Source organism: Malaclemys terrapin, chromosome 9 (assembly GCF_027887155.1).
Source record: "Malaclemys terrapin pileata isolate rMalTer1 chromosome 9, rMalTer1.hap1, whole genome shotgun sequence".
Classification (NCBI taxonomy): domain Eukaryota; kingdom Metazoa; phylum Chordata; order Testudines; family Emydidae; genus Malaclemys; species Malaclemys terrapin.
Genome location: NC_071513.1, coordinates 98,696,337 through 98,713,718, shown reverse-complemented (window position 1 = coordinate 98,713,718; position 17,382 = coordinate 98,696,337). Strand labels below are relative to the sequence as shown.

The following is a 17,382-nucleotide window of genomic DNA, read 5'->3' as shown; positions in this document are numbered from 1 at the left end:
ACAGGGAAAAGGCCGTTCCTCCTGGCCAAGGTACCCAGGGCTGCTGACACCATGTGCTGTTTGGAAATGAGAAGAGTGAGGAAGGAAAGTGGTGCATCACCTGAGATGCTGCCAGAGCGAGCACCCCCAGTCTGGCCCCGGGCTGTGCCGTCACCTGTCCCTGCAGGGTGGAGTCACAGCAGGGTTTGAACCCCACATGCCTGGTGAAACCCCACCCTCCGCAGATGTCTCTGCCTCAGCCTGTCCTGATTTACAAATGGGCAGCATGTGGTGAGCTTGTCAGGCCAAGAAAGATGATTTGATTTGCATGAGGGGAAGTGTCAACTGGATGGATGGGGGGGGAGGGTAACAGATCTCTTCCCCCCCCCCCCCCCCAGCTTCTATGCTTTAAATTGGTCTGGACCAATCCCAGCTTGTCCCAGGACTCCTTGTCCATCTCCCAGAACAGGAGCCGGTTTCAGGTTCTCGTAGCAGAGCTGGGGCTGGCTGGGACAGAGTCTTATGCTAGAGGGTTATAAATCCTTGCACAGTTGATTTCCCATCCTTTGTGCCCCTGGCCCTGCCAGCGCCAGGCCATATCCCTGCCAAATCTCACACATCCACATTCCCTCCCAATGCACAGCCCCCCTGCCAGCATCCCAACCCCCCCGCACAATCCATCCCTTCTCCCTTCCCATCACCTGCCCCATATTGTCACACCCTTCCAACTTCTCTACACATCCCCCTGTACTTCTCAACACCCCCTCCCAACATGAACACCCACCCAACCCAGTCCCCTTCCCCCTCCCCATTCCCACCCCCAGGGGCTCTGTTGCCCACCTCTTCAAACATAGGCATAGCTGCTACCAGGAACACCCCCCTCCCGTGATCAGCAATCACCTGCCTGTCTGGGTTTGGCTGTGTCAGGAGTAGGCAACTGGGACCAGTGATTCCTATTTCTGTGCTTCTGGCCATGCCAGTGTCTAGCTGGGGGCAGAACCTTCAGGCCTGAGTCCTGCCAGCAGCTGGGGGAACATCCGTGCCATCCAGCCTTTTGTGACCGTAGTGTAGTTTCTCCTAGTGAACAGGGGTGAACTTAAACTCAGCAGGGTCAGGAAAGTCTGTTAATTAAGGAGGGTGGGAGGGCGTGCTGTGACGCTGCCCTCCAACACAGGGCTCTCCCCTGGTTTTATTTTGGAGGATTCCTTCCCTTGGATGACTCAAATGTGTATCTGGAGCTTTTTCAGCCTTTATAAAATGGGGCTGTCACAGTTCAGGGCAACTGCATCTGTATCTCCCCCTCCCCGTGGTCCAGCAAGGGTATCCGCTCTAGCCTCCCAGCTCCTTAGCTGTCCCCTCTCTCAAGGGAGAGAGACATGGGTCTCTGCCCCGGACTAGGGCTTTTCCCAGGCTACACAGTTCCCTACCTACACTCTGTTATTCCTAGCAAGCCAGACTGCCTGAATGGCCAGGCTCTGTGCTCTGCTTTCTCTTCAGGGGCTAGAACAGCGTAACTGCCCAGTTCCACGTTACCAGGCAGCTCTTTCTAATCAAGCACATTTATTCTTAAGGTGAAAGGTTTTCTCTGTAATGCTATCAAAAGCAGTAAAAGAACCTACCCACGTGCTAATAAGCTTACCGGAGATCACCTGCAACCCCAACAAGGGCGCTGGCTGGTGATCCATCCTTCAGACCTCATGTGGGTTTTTTCCCTGTGGTTACAAGTTCGCAACTGCTTTTGCTCAGAACATGACTGCCCACAAATAGTTCATTCTTTCCTTTATACAGCTGGGACCTTTGATCTGGTCCACGTTACAGGTGATCAGCAGACAAAGGTCCTTTCCTCAGGGCTGGGGTTTTGCCTAACTAGAGGGAGATACATTTGCATTCACCTCCCCTTAGAGATTCCTGCTTATAGGGCCAGTGCAAGGATGTTTTGCACCCTAGGTGAAACTTCCACCTTGCGCCCTCCCCCTCCCCGAGCGCTGCGGCAGCTCTCCGCCCTGAGGTGCCCTCCCCTCTGCCCTGAGGCACTCCCCCTGCAGCATCTCCCCCCCTCCACCCTGAGGCGCCCCCGCCCCGTGGCAGCTCCCCACCCCCCCAGGCCCGGGGAGCGTGCGGCAGCTCACCTCTGCTCTGCCCCCTCCCTGAGCCCTGCGGCAGCTCCCCACCTCCCTGAGGCGTGCCCCCCCCCACGGCAGCTCCCCTGCCTCCCCCCCAAGTTGCACACAATCCAATAATCACACACAAATGTTGCATTTTTAATACAATGGACTCCAAAGACACTTCAAGGTAATTCAGTTGGGTTTTTCAAAGATATTGCAGGAATCCTCACAGGGCCTTGTGCCTCATTTTGCGGCTTTCTGCTGGAGAGAGGGTATTTACAAGGGAGGCCCTAAGCAGGGGGAGGGCAGTTTTGCTGATCTCTGACCTTGGCAACAGCAGGCGGGTTGCGTTCTCCCCCCCACACACACCATCCCTGCTTGCATCAGGCGGTCCTGCTGAACCTTCAACAAACTGAGCATTCTGGACTAGTTGTTGGGCCTCAGAGTTAAATCTGCATCAGCAAAAACCAAAGCGTTCCAAAGCCCTTTGAATTCCAGCCCCTCCCCATCTCCTTTCCTCAGACATCTCTTCCTTGGTAGCTGCAATGTCCCAGTGCAGGGAATCGTCTGGGAAATTCCAGGGCTTTCTGGGAAAATAGTCCTGTCTTGCCTACCCTTTCTAATGCACCAAACAAAGGGGCAAGACCCCCTTACAGACAAGCAGCTCTGCTTTCAGACATTGCAAAGCAGCCAAAAAGGGCCCCCCTTCCCTTCCTTTTGTAAGGCTTCTTGAGTCACAGGGCCCTTCTTGGTGGGTATGGACAAGCACGCCGGGCTGGGTGTATCTGGGGGTGAGCAAACACATGTGTGTGTGTGTGTGTGTGTAGCACGGGGGTGTCCTCCCCAGTCCGTGGGATAAGACATAAGAGGAGGAAACTGGGGCAGAGTGCCAAGGGGTGAGAGTGATGGATTCCCTGAGGTGGGAAATGGGAGGGCGCTGGTGAGACAGCAGGAAGGTGGGGGTGGGGCTATCATCTGTCAGTCACATCCATGGAGACCAGCTGCCTGGGCAGTGAATTCCCGCTCCCTCCTGGGGGCAGTGGCACAAGGTGACTGACTGGGATGCTGCCCTTGGTGTCCCTCCCCCTTGGGCACAGTGGTTTCCTTGGCTTGTCATTCCTTTTAGATGCTACTCCCTACTCTTGCCCCAAGGAATCTGCCCCAGGAGGCTGCAGCCTGTCAGGGAGAAGGCAGCCCCAAGCCCAGCTGTGAATGGGCTGAGAGTGCGGGCGGAGGGACCGGCAGCTGGAATTGGGGCTGAACTCTGTGTTGGATGATGCCCTGGACTGAATCCCCCCCACCCCCCATGCCTTAGGCTCCCCACAGGCCATGCTCAGTGAGTTCACTGCTACAGAACCTCCTGTGATGCCTCCAACAACTCTGAGCAGTCTCCTGCCCAGGTGCTGCCATAGAGTCACTGCACGCAGCATGGGCAGAAGCAGGCTGGTAGATCCCCACCAACAACCAGTTGCTTCTGCCTCCTGCTAAGGGAAGTGGCCATTGCCAGAGGCAGGAAATCAGAAGGCACCGACCAGTGCTCTGATCTGAGAGGCGGGATCCTGAACTGGAAGGACCAATGGTGGAGGATAGACTAGACCTCCTAATGGGTCTTCTCCAACCCTAGCTCCTATGAACAGTCTGATCCAGTCTCTGCTCGGAAGTGGGCTGCCCGGTTCTATGGACCAGCAATCTGATGAGGTGACGGGAGCAGCTGATGTAGAGGGAGCTGGTGCTGGAGGCCATGTGTCCTGTGGGAGGGGTGCTGGAGCACTCAAAAGGGGAATTCGCTGCCCATCCCCGCCTCATCTGCCCGGTGAACTGAACTCTGGCACTGAGAGGACACAAACAAGGTGGGCCGCCATAGGGGCTCTGCTGCCTCCCGCCCTCACTCGCTCACACCAAATGTTCTCTGCACATTGGGAGCCGTGTTCCTGGCAACCAATTCTTCCCCCATCTGGTGTTTGTCTCCTTCCTAAAATACCTCATGCTGGGAGGCTAATGCTGAGGAGAGATTTAACTCCCAAGGGAACTGGGTCTCCTCTCCTCCCCACTCCACAGCGCCTCAGTTATTAAACTGGAGGATAGAACGGACCCGGCTGGGGTCTGTCCTGTACACACTGCTGGGACTAGAAGGTGCCCTGTGATGGAGTGATAGCTCATGGTTTGGCCTGGTGTGGTGTCATGGATCCAGGGGCAAGGGCCCTTTTCACCCTCTGCTACCTCCGAAGTTCAGTCACTGACTGAACTCAACCGGCCCCTGTGGCTCTCTGGGGAATTCGCCTCTCAGAGCACTGGTCCCATGTTCTCAGCTGCATAACCCGTGTTCCGCACCCTCTGAAGTCAGAGCCACCACCTTGTTGGGGGTGGGCCTTGTAGCAACTGGTCTGAAAGGGAGTGAGGTCATCGTGGTAGGGGCAACCATGACGGAGTGAGGTTGAGAGGGCTTCTTAGTCACTGATGCTGCCCAGGTGCAGCCAGAACCAGCCCAAACCTTCCAGTAAAGAGGCCTTCACCCTGCAGGGGTATGGGCAGGGCTGAGTCTACTCTGTTCTATACAAGTTCTTATGCCGTGCTTATCACCGTACTATCTGTACCTTCTGGTCATGCACTGAGCAACATGACCAACATCAGTTGCGTGTTTGTTCCCTCATCCTCTCCCCAGGAAGAGAAGTTAGGGCAGGAGTGCTGTTATATCTCTCACACTCTCCCCCTCCCTTGTAGGTTTGTTAGAGAAGGCAGGTCAAAGAAATACACCATGCACTTAGAGCAGGAGATGGTGACTCTTGTGATGGGGCATAGTTCCTGGGAGGGGGGCGTTCATTCCAGTGTTGGGGCAATGCTGGGGAGGCCTTTGTCTGGCTGGGGGCTGGGCAGGACTGATGGGGGTGGAGGGGCCATGCTGGGGAGGGTTTCCCTCTACAAAGGGCTGGCAGGGAAGACCTGCTTATGGGGGAGTGGGAGGTTCTTTTGATCTTACTGAACATTTGTGTTGCAGTTCATGTGGCTACATGCAATTACCCATAGGCCTTTGCAGTGAGAGGAGAGAATGAAAGTAACAGTGATTGACTAATGGTCTGTCCAAGAGGCTGGATCTATCCAGGGAACCCTATAGACTCAGGTAGGTTCCACATGAGTCCTTGGGCTATTTTCAGGGGTCTGTTGCAACAGCTTTCCACAAATGACACACAGCATTCTAAAGCCAGGCCTACCAGCCCCCTGCATTTAAAGAAAATCAGGCCTGAAAAAATGACCAGATTGGCCCTAAATAAATAAATAAACCCCGAAAAACCACACAACCCCCCAAAACCATCAGACTTTAAATCAATAAGCCATGTTGGGCTCTTTTCATTGCCTTCCCAGTTTGGCATCATGTTTTCAAGATTTTCTTCTCTGCACCCGGGGGAGGGGGCCCTAGCAACTTAAAAGCTGAGATTCTCCCCTGCTCATGTGACTCTGGGAGCTGGGGCTTTAAGAAACAAATCGCTCATGGTGAGTAACCGTCCCCAGGAGCAGCCCCTCCTCTCTCAGGGCCAACACCAGGCTGTGGCTCCGGGACGGCACCTTGGTGCCTCTTCACGTGCTGTGCAGCTGGGCGCATTGCTTGAGCCTGCTGTCAGTGAGCTCGGGGCCCTGGCTAGTCCATCCCTCCTCCCTCCCCCCCAGGTGCCTCCGTGTTATGAAAATAAACGATGAGCTCCAGAGATGCCAAACACGCTGGGATGGGTTTCCAAGGCAACCAGAGTGTGTGAGCAGGAACAGCAGTGGAGAAGGCTGGTGTGGGGTTGCCATAGCGACAGGAAGAGCCAGCTTGGCTTTTCCAAACCTTGCTCCAATTCCATCACCTCCTTCGGTGGCTGCAGGGCTGGGCCCCCCTGCCGGCCCATGTGGCTTTTGTCCCATCCCTGCTCGCCAGCAGCAGGGAGAGTTACCTGCGCAGGGAGTTGGGGGTAAGTGGCCAGCAGGCTGGCCATGCTGAATGGCAGAGGGGTCATGCCCCCCAGTCAGGACAGGGGCGGGAGCTGCTACTTCCCCACCTGCCTAAGCAATGGGACGCCCCACCCCATGCACCCATTGCCCTGCTCTCCCTTGCTATAGGAGCTCTCAGCAGGCAGGACGTAGGCCGTAAGGCTGGGGATCAGTGGGGTTCCCCTGCTCTAGGGGCCCACAACAGGATGGGACCTAGCTGCTCACAATGAAGGATCAGTCGAGTGGCCGGCACCTTTAGAGAGGGGCTCACGGCCGCAGCCGTGCTCTAGGTGAGTAGTTCTGTCTCCGCGTGGCTCACCCTACACTCAGGGGGCCCATCCTCAGATTCCCTGTCTACCCCCCCCCCCCCCCCCCCGCCTCTGCAGTGGCTGAAGACCAGGTCCCTATGAATCCAACCCTAGGCCCACTGCACCTCGCCTCCTGACATCCCTCTGCAAACGCTGTCCCCTCACACCCCCTGCTGGAGGCAGTCAGGAGTGCTTCCGCAATCGAGACTGCCATTAGTGCATTGCAGAGCAAAAATGTTCATTCATTCCTGCAGGCCCTCAGCCTGATCCCACGCACGGGGCGGGAGAAGGCACGGAAGTGCCCATGCCGGGAGCAGCAGTTGAGATCTATGTTCGCTTCACCAGCCCCCCACCGATCGCTCAGTCCCAGAACACCCCAGTGCTTGGGCCAGGTCCAATTTCCAATCGCTCCTGTGCTAAGCCTCCCTCAGGAAAGGGTGGGAGTCCATACTCTGCTGCCCCCACACTGCGCCAGGAACGTGGGGTTTGTGGCCGCAGGAGTCACCCTCTCCCTCCGTACTGCTCCAGGGAGGCAGCTACGTTCCAGCCTCAGGTGCGCAGACGATGTTTGCAGTCGCAGGCGCTGTGGGGTTTTGAGACTCACCACTGTGAAGAGGTGACTGAGTCGGCGGCTAGTAACGAGCAGGGCCCAGCAGCACCGGCACAGACTCAGGACATAAGACCCAAAACCCATTGGGGAACTTGCTGGCCTCTTGCACCTGACTCATCGCTCCACCTGCGCAGCCACTGAGTGGGGAGCTCTTGGGACCCCCCAGCCCCTGGGGGACAGAGCATCAGGGGAAGGGGAGCTTCTATAGAGGGAGGGGGCCCAAGGAAATAATATCACTATGCAAAGGGGGGGTTGGGGAAGGAGTGTGTTGGAACAGCAACGAGCTTCCCCAGCAGCACCATCTTCAGTGACTACCTGCTCTCTGCTCAGGGTAAGTCAACACCAGTGATCCCAGGCTCTGACTTGTTTTCGCCCAACACCACCTCCCACAAAAAAACCCAAACAGCTGACCCAGGGTGGGTGGGGCTCTGAGCCCAGGCGTTTACACAGCTGGGGAGCAGGGGGGTTAGAGCCCAGGGCCCTGGTTTAACGTGGGCTGGAACCTGCCCACTTTGCAAAATGACTCGTATTGACATCCTCCAGTGCCTGCCGACAAACACCCCGCAAGGACAGCCAAGGTCTCCTGCTGTTGGCTGGACTAGAATCCTGGAGCATCTTAGCACAAACCCCCGCGGGCTCTGCCCCCAGCCACACACAGGTGAGTGGGGAAACACTGAGGCCGCAGTACCATGGGGAAGGGCTTTGCTGTGGGGATACCCACAGCTGGGCTAGGCTAACCCAGGCACTAAGCACTCAGGGTAACTAGGCTGTAAAGACATGTCCTAAGTTTCCTCCGTGCAGGGTCCCCTTTTAGTGGAGGTGTTTTAGTGGAGGCATGCCTTTCTGGGGCTGGCCCTTTAAATATGGGTGAGCCAAACTACTGCATCCCTAAAGCAGCCATTTTGTAACAGGCTGCACCTCCCTCCCTGCCTGCTGGTAAGTACCTGTGGGGGGGTCTCCCCTCCCACTGGGGTTTCATCTGCACTCCTATGTTGCCTGGGGCTGTTGAATTGTTTTGTGCCTGTGGGGCTGGAGTGTTGAAAACCAGCTAGTAAGTGGGCCAGGGTGAGTACAAGGCTCTGTAATGAGTAACTCGCCTCCTGAGAGAGCGATCCTGTGAAAGTCCTGCGCTGTGGTAGAGCATTTCTCCCCCTTGGGCCTGTCTAGGTGATCCACGCAGCAGCTATGTCCCCCCACACCGCTCTTAAAAGTTAGCCCATTCTTTTACTAGGGTGTGGCTTAAAGAAAGACACAAGCCCAGCCTCTGATCCTTCTCTTTATAAATAATGACCAACATTGATTCAGGGAGTCCTCCTCCTGGGATCCAACAGCTGGGGGCGGTCAGAAGCCAGGGCTGCTGAAATCCACCCTCCCATGCTTCAGCTGTGGCACTGCCTCAAACTCCCACATGCGGGTGTAAAGGGGGCTCAAGAGTTGGATGGTGAGGGCGGCACAGGGCCCCGGCTGCTGGCCTCACTCACAGGGGAAGCCTCTTCAATTCAATACCCTCACGCAGGAGACCATGAGGGAAAGAAACACCCTACCCCCCCCCACCCTACACACAAACACCAGACACTGCTGCTGCATGGGGCCTAGCCAGAGGAGGCACCAACCCTGGCTGTTCAGTTGTGCGATGCATGCTGCCCCCTCAGCCGGGCCCCCTCTACCCTCAAAGCCACAGCCCCAAACTACCCTGAGCCTCCCGTCTCCCCCGCAGCTTCTGCCGGCCTCTCCCCAGCACGTTAGCTGCACAGCAGTGACAAAGACGTGCTAGAAAAATAAACTCTAGTGTAAAATCTGGCCTCTTCGCGGGAGCAAAAACACCGTGTCCAAACTGCATCCCCAGCCACCGACGGAGCATTGCACCGCAGGCCTGCTGGGCTCCAGTCAGCCTCTTCCTGGGGTCAGCACTGAGAAGGCCGGGCCCAGGAAGAGACTTGGAGGAAATTAGTTCCCATCAGACTCTCCTAGCAGAGCTGGGACTGCTGGGAACAGACCCACTATGAGGCTTGGGTGAGGGGGGGAAACTCAGCAACAGCTTCGTGCTGAGTGATGCTAATTCAGGCCACATACTCCAACCACCATGTGACCAGCACTGAAGAGGGGGATCATGAGCACCCCCCCAAACCCAGCCTAGGAGGCGGTGCTTGCAGCACCCCCCCCCCCCAACACTATGGTTGTGAGCTCACATCCCAAGTCACTTGTGGCTTGCACACTGCTCCCCAAGCTGCTGGGGTTAACCCCTTGTGGATCACACACTGCTCCCTAAGCTGCTGGGGTTAACCCCTTGTGGATCACACACTGCTCCCTAAGCTGCTGGGGTTAACCCCTTGTGGATCACACACTGCCCCCCAAGCTGCTGGGGTTTTATGGGCACAGTGGTGCTGCCTAGTGCCAGGGACTTCACTGCTCTTGCCCTGGTACCGTTTGAAGCCCCTTCTCCCCCTCAGGCCTGGTAGAGGGGCACTACCCTGTCTATGGGGCTCCTGCAGATGGGGCAGGTGTGGCTAGGCAGAGCCTCATAGCAGCGGAAGCAGCAACAGACATGGCCGCAGCATAGCAGGACGCACTCGCGGGGCCGTGTCAGGCAGATGATGCAGGCGTCCTCCGACGCATCCTCCCCAGACTCAGTCGCCGTGTCCCCGCTGCCCCACAGGGCCTCGAACTCCCGCCGCTGCTCCTCCTGCTCCTGCTTGTGCCGGCGCTGCTGATAGGCCTGGCAGAGGGCGTACAGGATCACCGCCACGCCTGTCAAGCCGCACAGCACCGCCGCCCCCTTCCAGAAGCTGCTCACTGACTCCATCTCCGCCAGCAGCGTCTGCCAGTCCCCCAAGTGCAGGAAGTAGTTGGACCCATCAGCTGGGGGCTGCAGGTGGAGGGTCCCATCTGGGTGCATGGCCAGCTCCCCGATGCCAGTCAGGCTTGCCCCCACTCGCAGCATCTCCTCTGTCTCCAGCAGGCCCTTGGGCTTCTCCCCGCTCAGGTAGTGACTGATCAGGTCTTTGAAGCCGTGGGTTGGGTGCTGGAAGCGCTCATACACAGTCTCCAGGGGCAGCCGGACAGCCCGTAGAGGGCTCTCTACACTCACCCGTGTCACTGCCTCAGCACTGGGGGATGCCAGGGCAAAGGGCACCGTGTACACCTGCTCCGAAACCACCCGCTCACTTTCATTCCTGCAACCAATCAAGAGCGCAGCAGCTGAGCCGGTGGCTCAGAAACGGGCCTCCAAAGGCCCTAGATCCCTGGTCTGCCCTCACCCCACAGGCTAACCTTGTTCTCCTACCTTACCCCACTAGCGAGTGGCCCTGGGGCACAGTCTGTGGGCCTCTGATGTAGCTGAGTCCCCAGCCCAGGCAGAACGAATCCAAACCAACCCAGGCCTGCAGAGGACACTGCAAGAAGGGAATCTGCCATAGGTGCAGCTCTGCCATGCACCGCAGATCTGCTGGCCCCATGTGCTCCCCCACACGGCCTGCTGCTGGTGCCCCTCTCTTCCCAACTGTCAGCCCACCCCTCCCTCCCGGGTCTGCCCCAATGCCCACTCACCAACTCCGGGCGAGGCTGTTCCAGATCAGTCGATGCTCCTTCAGAACTAGTTTCTGGATCACTCCCTGCAGCTCCTCGTGGTGCTGGCTGGACAGAGCCGCTTTTGCTGGCAGGACAATCCCTATGGATAATGTGGAGGGGGTGTGATCTCTACGAGGCAAACCCTGGTTCATGGAGCATCTCCAGCGCCCAGAGCTGTCTAGAATTCCCCCAGGGTCCCTGGGGCTATAATTCAGCACAGTCCTGTAGGAGACTAGGTTTGACTAGTGGGTTGGGAGAGCTATAGCTGCTTAACTAGGAGTCCCCCTCCCCCTCCAAAAATTCAGCAAGGGGCGGTCTCCCCTCTGGGACCCAGGGAGGACATCCCAGGAGGTGTTTCTGAATGGCTACCCACATGTTGCTCTGCAGACTGTAATTCCCCAGTTCCTAGAATTGAGATTCCAAACACACCAGGAGACAGCATGCTGCTGCTGTGAAAGTCGCTGAGAGATGAGCCCCAGTGCACCAAGCTGGAGAAGTGTGCAGGGATCTTACCTTCTAAGGCAACATAATGCAGGCACTGGCCACTGGTGGCAGATAGCAGGTCAGGCAGACCATCATCTACCTGAAGCTTCGGGGCCTCCTGCAGAAGGAGAAACCAGAAATGAGAGTGAGCCTCAGCCACTTTCAATCTCAATGAGCTGCTACTCAGCTCCTGCTGGGGGGGAAAACACCCACTCTGCCTGTGCCTGGTTGTGCCCCACCTCCAGAGGCCAGTGGGTACCTCCCTCTTCCCTGGAATGTCTTTGGCCCGCAGGCTTTGCACTGTGGCATCGGTTCACTTAATCCACGTTACTCTGCAGGCTGTGGAAAGGTGGCACTAGATTAGCCCCTGGGTGATTAGGGCATGTTGCAAGGGAATAGGGCCCCTTACTGGAGTCTCATCTTTCCGTGAAGCTGACAGCCACCATCCAGCTCTAGCGCTTGCGTGGCTCTGCTGCGTTTAGCCACTGGCAGCATCTCTGCCCGTACGATTCCCACATCAGACCCATCCCTGTGCAGCGGGCCCTGTGCCAGGCATAGCTGGTGAAGCATAGCGTGGCACAGACTCCTTTCCCAGCTGTGCAGGTGGGTAGTGAGGAATCCTGTGAGCAGAACTACAGAAGGGTCTAGATTGAGCGATCGGGGCAGACGTGACCTACCAAATCCCACCGTACGGTCTGTCCCGCCTTCTCTTTTAACCAGGAGATCCGGCCCACGGGAACTATCACGCCCAGCAGGCCGTATGCACTTCGGAGACTACAGGTCCCAGCATGCAGTGGCCAGCCAAGTTCTAGAAGGATACAAGTGCGCCAAGCCAGGTGAAGGCCACCGAGGTGTGCCAGAGGCAGCGACGCAGAGCACCTGGTGGGATTCCCGGCACGGGGGTGCAAACAAGACGGCCAGAGCCAGGGCTGTGCTGGCTGGTATCCCTGGCGGTGGAGCGCTGCAGGCTGGGATCTGTAGGCCCCGTGGCTGAGCCCTGCGGGGCGGGGAGCAGGGTCCCCCCCTTGCACTGTTTGGGCACCTGGACACCTGTTAAGGCGGCCCTGGGCTGGGCAGCGTTTGGGGCCCGGGCAGGAGGGGAGGGCCAGGGAGCCCCAGGTACCTGGATCCGAGCCAGCGCTTTGGCCTTCTTCCTGTACAGGTAATAGAAGAGGCCGGAGAAGGCCAGGCTGGAGGCCAGGCACAGCAGCTCCCCGGAGGTGACGGGCAGGGCGTCCATGGTGCCGGGCAGGGGCGCCGCGACTGCAAGGAGAGCACACGGGGGGCTGCCCGTTAGCCCGGGGCTCCCACGTGGGGCTGGGCCGGGCGGGCGGGCGCCCCGGGACCCCTTGCTGGGAGACTCACCCGGGCCTGGGAGGAACCGCCCCTCTTCCGACGCCTAATAGGGCTCCAAGTTCCAAGAGTCCAGGACCGGCTGGGAGCCACAGCCCCGCCGCGCTGCCCCCTGGGAGATGGAGTCCGGCCGCGCTCGGCTCCTGGGGGCCGCCGCGGTGCCGAGAGCTCGTGGAACTACAGCTCCCAGCGTGCACCGCGCCGCGCCCTAGGGGTGCTCGGAACTACTACTCCCGTCGAGCCTTGCGCCGGGCAGACCTCAAAGGGGCGTTGGGGGAGAAGAAACGTCGGGCCAAGGGCCTGCGGCGCCGCTCCGGGGACACAAAGGGCCGGTCCTGGGCCCCAGGGGGCGGGGCCAGGGGGAGGTTCAGAGGTGCAGGAGGGATAGCTCAGTGGGTTAACCACTGGCCTGCTAAACCCAGGGTTGTGAGTTCAATCCTTGAGGGGGGACTGGGGTAAAAATCTGTCTGGGGATTGGTCCTGGGGTTTGGACTAGATGACCTCATGAGGTCCCCTCTAACCCTGATATTATATGCATGCTTTTCATAGCCAAATAACCGTCTGTTTGTAATGATCCCTGACATCCAAACTTCTCCCCTGCTGCCAGGGGCGGCTCCAGCACCAGCGGAGCAAGCACGTGCCTGGGGCGGTAAGCCACAGAGGGTGGCAGTTGGGCGGCTTGGCTGCAGAAGGTCTGTTGGTCCTGCGGTTTCGGCGGCAATTCGGCAGCACGTATGCCGAAGCTATGGGACTGGCAGATTACCTGCAGAAATGCTGCCAAATCTGTGTGACTGTGGACCGCCCACAGGCACAGCCAGCAAAGGCTGCCTGACTGCTGTGCTTGGGGGGCAGCAAAAAACATAGAGCTGCCCCTGCATGCTAATCCCCCTCTGCGCTCACATGCTGGTTTGTTATTGCTGGCTTGCTCCACAGACTGGTTTGTTGTGGTATGTTGGCTGAGAAGTATTGATATTGTATTAGTGATACTGCAGGGGATGCTCAGAGCTGTGCAGTTTATACAGGCTTGGTTACTGCTGGGTTGTACCTGGCTGCCTGTGGTGGTGTGTTATTGTAGGGTTGCTCAGGGCATATTGGTTTGTCAGAAGGGCAGCTTGTGTGCACTGGTCTTGAGTCGCTTATACAGACGACAGGATGTTTTTATTCCAATGCCCACTGGAGAACTGGTTCAAGGGGGAAGGAGTGGGGAGGTCTGAGAGGAGGAATGCCATTTATTAGAGCAGTGCCTGGCTGGCATTGAATGGCAGCACAGTCGGGGCTCTTCCTGAGTGGGCCACGAGCATACCTTCTATCACTGTTACCTTGTGGTAGCACCAAAAGGTACCAGCATGAACACACAGCCAAAGCATTTACAGTCTAAAATGAGCAACATGGGAAGGGGGAGAGAGATGGTTGGAGATCCTGTATTTAAACAGACAGACCTGCATTAGCTCAACATAGATACATTTGGTTCCTAATTACATACATTAGGCCAGTGTTTTGAGAAGTGGCCTCTGTGTCTGATGCACCTGAGGCCCAGATTCTACAATGGAGTCAGTGGGAATGTGGATGCTCGCCATCTTTGAAATTCAGGCCCAGGGGATGTCACGCTGCAGCATAGCCCGGCCAAGTTGTTCAAAAATCAAGATTCAGGGCCCCAAAATCATGAGATTTTAATATATAAATGGGGGGGGGGGTTGTTTTTGGAGCTTTTGGGGTCACATTTTCCAGTTTTTCTCTGCAACCAGGAAGGGCTAGAAATTATCTTTGACATTCAAATTGAGATCCTAACATCATCCCGTGACTCCAGGAGCTGGGGTTTTAAGGAAATCACCAAATGTTACAAATCTTGTATCATTGCAAGAGATGGGAACTCGGTTTGGCAGCCAAAGATCAGAGATGAAGGTCCCTGTTGAAAGGGGGCTAGGGCAGGCTCTAGGCTTCAGTAGGCAGCACATCACACCTTTGCATGATATTGTGTCTGATCTTGTCCAAAAGGCCAAGGAGAAACTGAGTTGGTGGCTAACATGGCAAATCTAGGGATTGTATGTGAAGGAACCGAGCTGCTCACTGGAGACTGGCATTTCTCAGCAGGCTTTGGTGTGGGTGAAACCTGTCCATGACCCCCGGCCCTGGAGCGAGTGACTCATGGCTGGGAGCAGCAGGGGAATAACAGAAGCACAGGGCTTGTCTCCACTGCAGAGTGAACTCAGGCTCTTCCTAAGGTGTTGCCCCAACCTCGGTCCTGTCCACACGCACAACCCTCTCACCTAGCTGGCCTATTCTGGGGTATTGGCTGAAGCCCAGCATGGGTGCAGGCTACCCCACTGGAGTCCTGATAGTCCTCCAGTGCCTTCCCACAGTTCTCCCAGTCTGCCCAGGACAGACAAGTTCTCCTCCAATTCCCTGGGAAGGAATCACGGAGCAGCTCAGCTCACTGCAGGGCTGAGAGCCATGGGATGTGCCCCTAGCAACACATGGAGGAGTGCAGCAGGACCGGTAGCTTGGGTAGGGCTTTGCAGTGGGGAGGTGTGACGGGGTCTGCTTATCCCGCACTAGCCGAGACAGGGTTAAGACCGTGGTATTGACAGCGGAAGTCCCGCCTCCTTGGCAAGACTGGGCATGCTCCAAGTGCTCTAGTAGTATAAAGGGAGGGAGACCAGCTCATTCTGGGCTGGAGGTTGCAGGGGAAGGACCTGTCTGGGAAGTGCCGGCGGAGAGCTAGCCACAGCCTCTGATTGCACTGGGAATCAAAGCTGTCCACGGCCCACCAGCACCCCGGTGAGTGGAGGAAACCCTGGAGACGACTGGCCCTGCCGAACACAGAGGACCCGACATCTCATGGGGAAACCCCACCACAGACTCTGGTAGGAAGTGACCCAGGGAGGGTGACGGAGTGGTACTTCCCACCCGGGGAAACTCAGCGTTTCGGTAGGATACCCTCCCCCACCCCCCAGCTAAGTCAGTGGCAAGCTGCTATGCCATTGTTAGGGCCCTGGGTCGGGGCCTGGTGGAGTTGGGTGGGCCTGGGCCCTTCTACCGGGGCTGCCACACCCCATAAGGGGTGCCCCAACACTATAGACTCTGGCCGCTAGGTCCCGCGCCAAAGGGTGGCACTATAGACTGTGACAGGCCACTCTGCCCTGACCCTAGGGGCGTGAACCATCACACGAGGCTAACACCTGATTAGGCTAGCCTAGGTGTGTATGCCCAGGTGCCAATCAGTCAAGTTAACTGCAGCGAATACCCACAGAATGGAGACACAGTGAGGTTGTTCCTATACAAGTGGCTCCTGGGGAGAGGAAGGTGGGGGTTGGGTTACAGGCCCGGGTGTGTTCATAGCCAAAGAAGCTGGCATATGGGGAGGCCTCTGTCCCTCCCTTCTGCAGGAAGCCCAGCCCCCAGCGCTTCTGAGCCTGTTGGGGAGGCCGTGAGGCGGAGGAGAGGATGAAAGCCTGAGGGGGGGGATGGAGTTTTCAGAGCTTTCCTTTCATTTCCTTCTAGCATCTGAGAAATTCACCAGCCACTCACTAGCTTATTTACATGTAAAAATAACCTCTCCAACCCGCACTCCCAAGCCAGGTCACTTGGGTTCCATGGGTTGCAACGCTGGCAGGGGAAGCCGGCGTTTCTGGCAGCTTAGGGATGACTGACCTCCTGCCTCGGCGTCAGAGTCCGCTGAGGTTGGCCAAAGATAGGATTGAGTCCTTCCCCTCTGGCTCTTTGCTGCCTGGGCCTCCAGATCCTGGTGCTGCTGCTTCTCAGTTCAGGGCCCAGCTGGCACTCTGGTGCCATGCTGCAGTGGACCCACGTGAAACAGCCCCGCCTGGGGAATTGCTCCGGAGCACACGTCTTGGGGAGGTCTGGCAGCTGGGCCTGGGGATGCAGAGCTGGTGGAGCTGTTGCTCCCACAGTGGCTATGTGGCCTGCCCAACTCCAGCTGGTGATGCCACAGTATCCGCCTTCTTTCCAGCATGCCTGCAAGGCGTGGAACGGGGCAGGGGAGGGGCTTCTATTTGCTGCAGCTCCTGGGATCCTACTTCCTTCCCCATCCTGCAGCCCTTGCACTGTGGGATGGCCTGGGTGGGGCAGGGAGCCCTTTACCTTGAGGTCAGGGCTCCAGTCTGTCCTGGCTCAGTAGTGCCAGAGGTGTTACCATCCAGCAGCCCCATGTGAAATGAGTAGAGGGTCCAGTCACATTGGCTCCTTGTTGGCCAGTGAGCGAGTGGGCAGTGGAGACTGCTCTCCCCTTGGGGGCGCAGGGGGAGCTGCGTGGGCAGTGAGAGGCCCAGGACCGGCTCCAGGCACCAGCGCACCAAGCAGGTGCCTGGGGCGGCCAATGAAGAGGGGGGTGGCACGGCCGGCCGTTCGGCGGTGGGGCTGTCACTCCCTCTGGGAGTGAAGGACCTGCTACCGAATTGCCGCAGTAGAATGAAGCGGCGGTAGCGCTGCCGCGCCGATTGCGGCTTGTGTGTGCTTGGGGTGGCAAAAACGCTAGAGCCGGCCCTGGTGAGGCCTACCCTGCTGCTGCCCCGGCAGGACCTGTTCTGTGGATACACGCTGCCTGGTTCTTTACACCACTGCTAAAGGCCCTTGAAAATTGTAAATAAAACAGTATGAGATGGACCCCAGCTCTTGGTGGCTGTGGTGGGAGACCTGCTGGTTAGGGGGGTGCATGTCCCCATGCTACCATGTGCTCAGGTGCATGTGGGCTCAGTGCTGGGGATGGGGTGGGCCCTGCTTTATGGGGGTGCCTGGCTCTTACTTGAATGGGGGTGCTTGGGGGAGAACTGACTCCATCAACAGAGGGTGAGGGGCTCCCATTGCTTTATTATGAGGGAGGGAGGGGTATAGATCTGCTAGGGAAATGGGGCCCATCTCCCTAGCAAATCAGCGTGACTCCACCCCATCTCCCTTAGGGAGCAGCTTCCCCTCATGGGGGATAGGAATTGCCTTGTCACTCTGAGATTCAGCCCTACCTATGTCATTCCCCTAGTTAAATGGGGGGTGAATA

General features: G+C 57.6%; 1 protein-coding gene across 1 annotated transcript; it reads right to left on the bottom strand.

The window, feature by feature from the left end:
• Positions 1-8,230: 8,230 nt before the first annotated feature.
• LOC128842963 (mitochondrial ubiquitin ligase activator of nfkb 1-A-like) lies at positions 8,231-12,486 on the bottom strand. Its single transcript, XM_054039355.1, has 5 exons — positions 12,384-12,486; positions 12,142-12,281; positions 11,049-11,136; positions 10,515-10,635; positions 8,231-10,141 (listed from the first exon to the last, which is right to left on the bottom strand). The coding sequence occupies exons 2-5, from the start codon at positions 12,256-12,258 to the stop codon at positions 9,415-9,417; spliced, it is 1,053 nt and encodes a 350-aa protein (XP_053895330.1). The 5' UTR covers positions 12,259-12,281; positions 12,384-12,486; the 3' UTR covers positions 8,231-9,414.
• Positions 12,487-17,382: the final 4,896 nt, after the last annotated feature.

Excerpts from the sequence above, each read along its gene's own strand:
- LOC128842963 (XM_054039355.1), bottom strand. The coding sequence starts at position 12,258 with ATGGACGCCCTGCCCGTCACCTCCGGGGAGCTGCTGTGCCTGGCCTCC. Across the intron at positions 10,636-11,048 it reads GCATTATGTTGCCTTAGAAG|GGATTGTCCTGCCAGCAAAA; the intron begins GTAAGATCCCTG and ends CATTATCCATAG. Across the intron at positions 10,142-10,514 it reads AACAGCCTCGCCCGGAGTTG|GAATGAAAGTGAGCGGGTGG; the intron begins GTGAGTGGGCAT and ends GATTGGTTGCAG.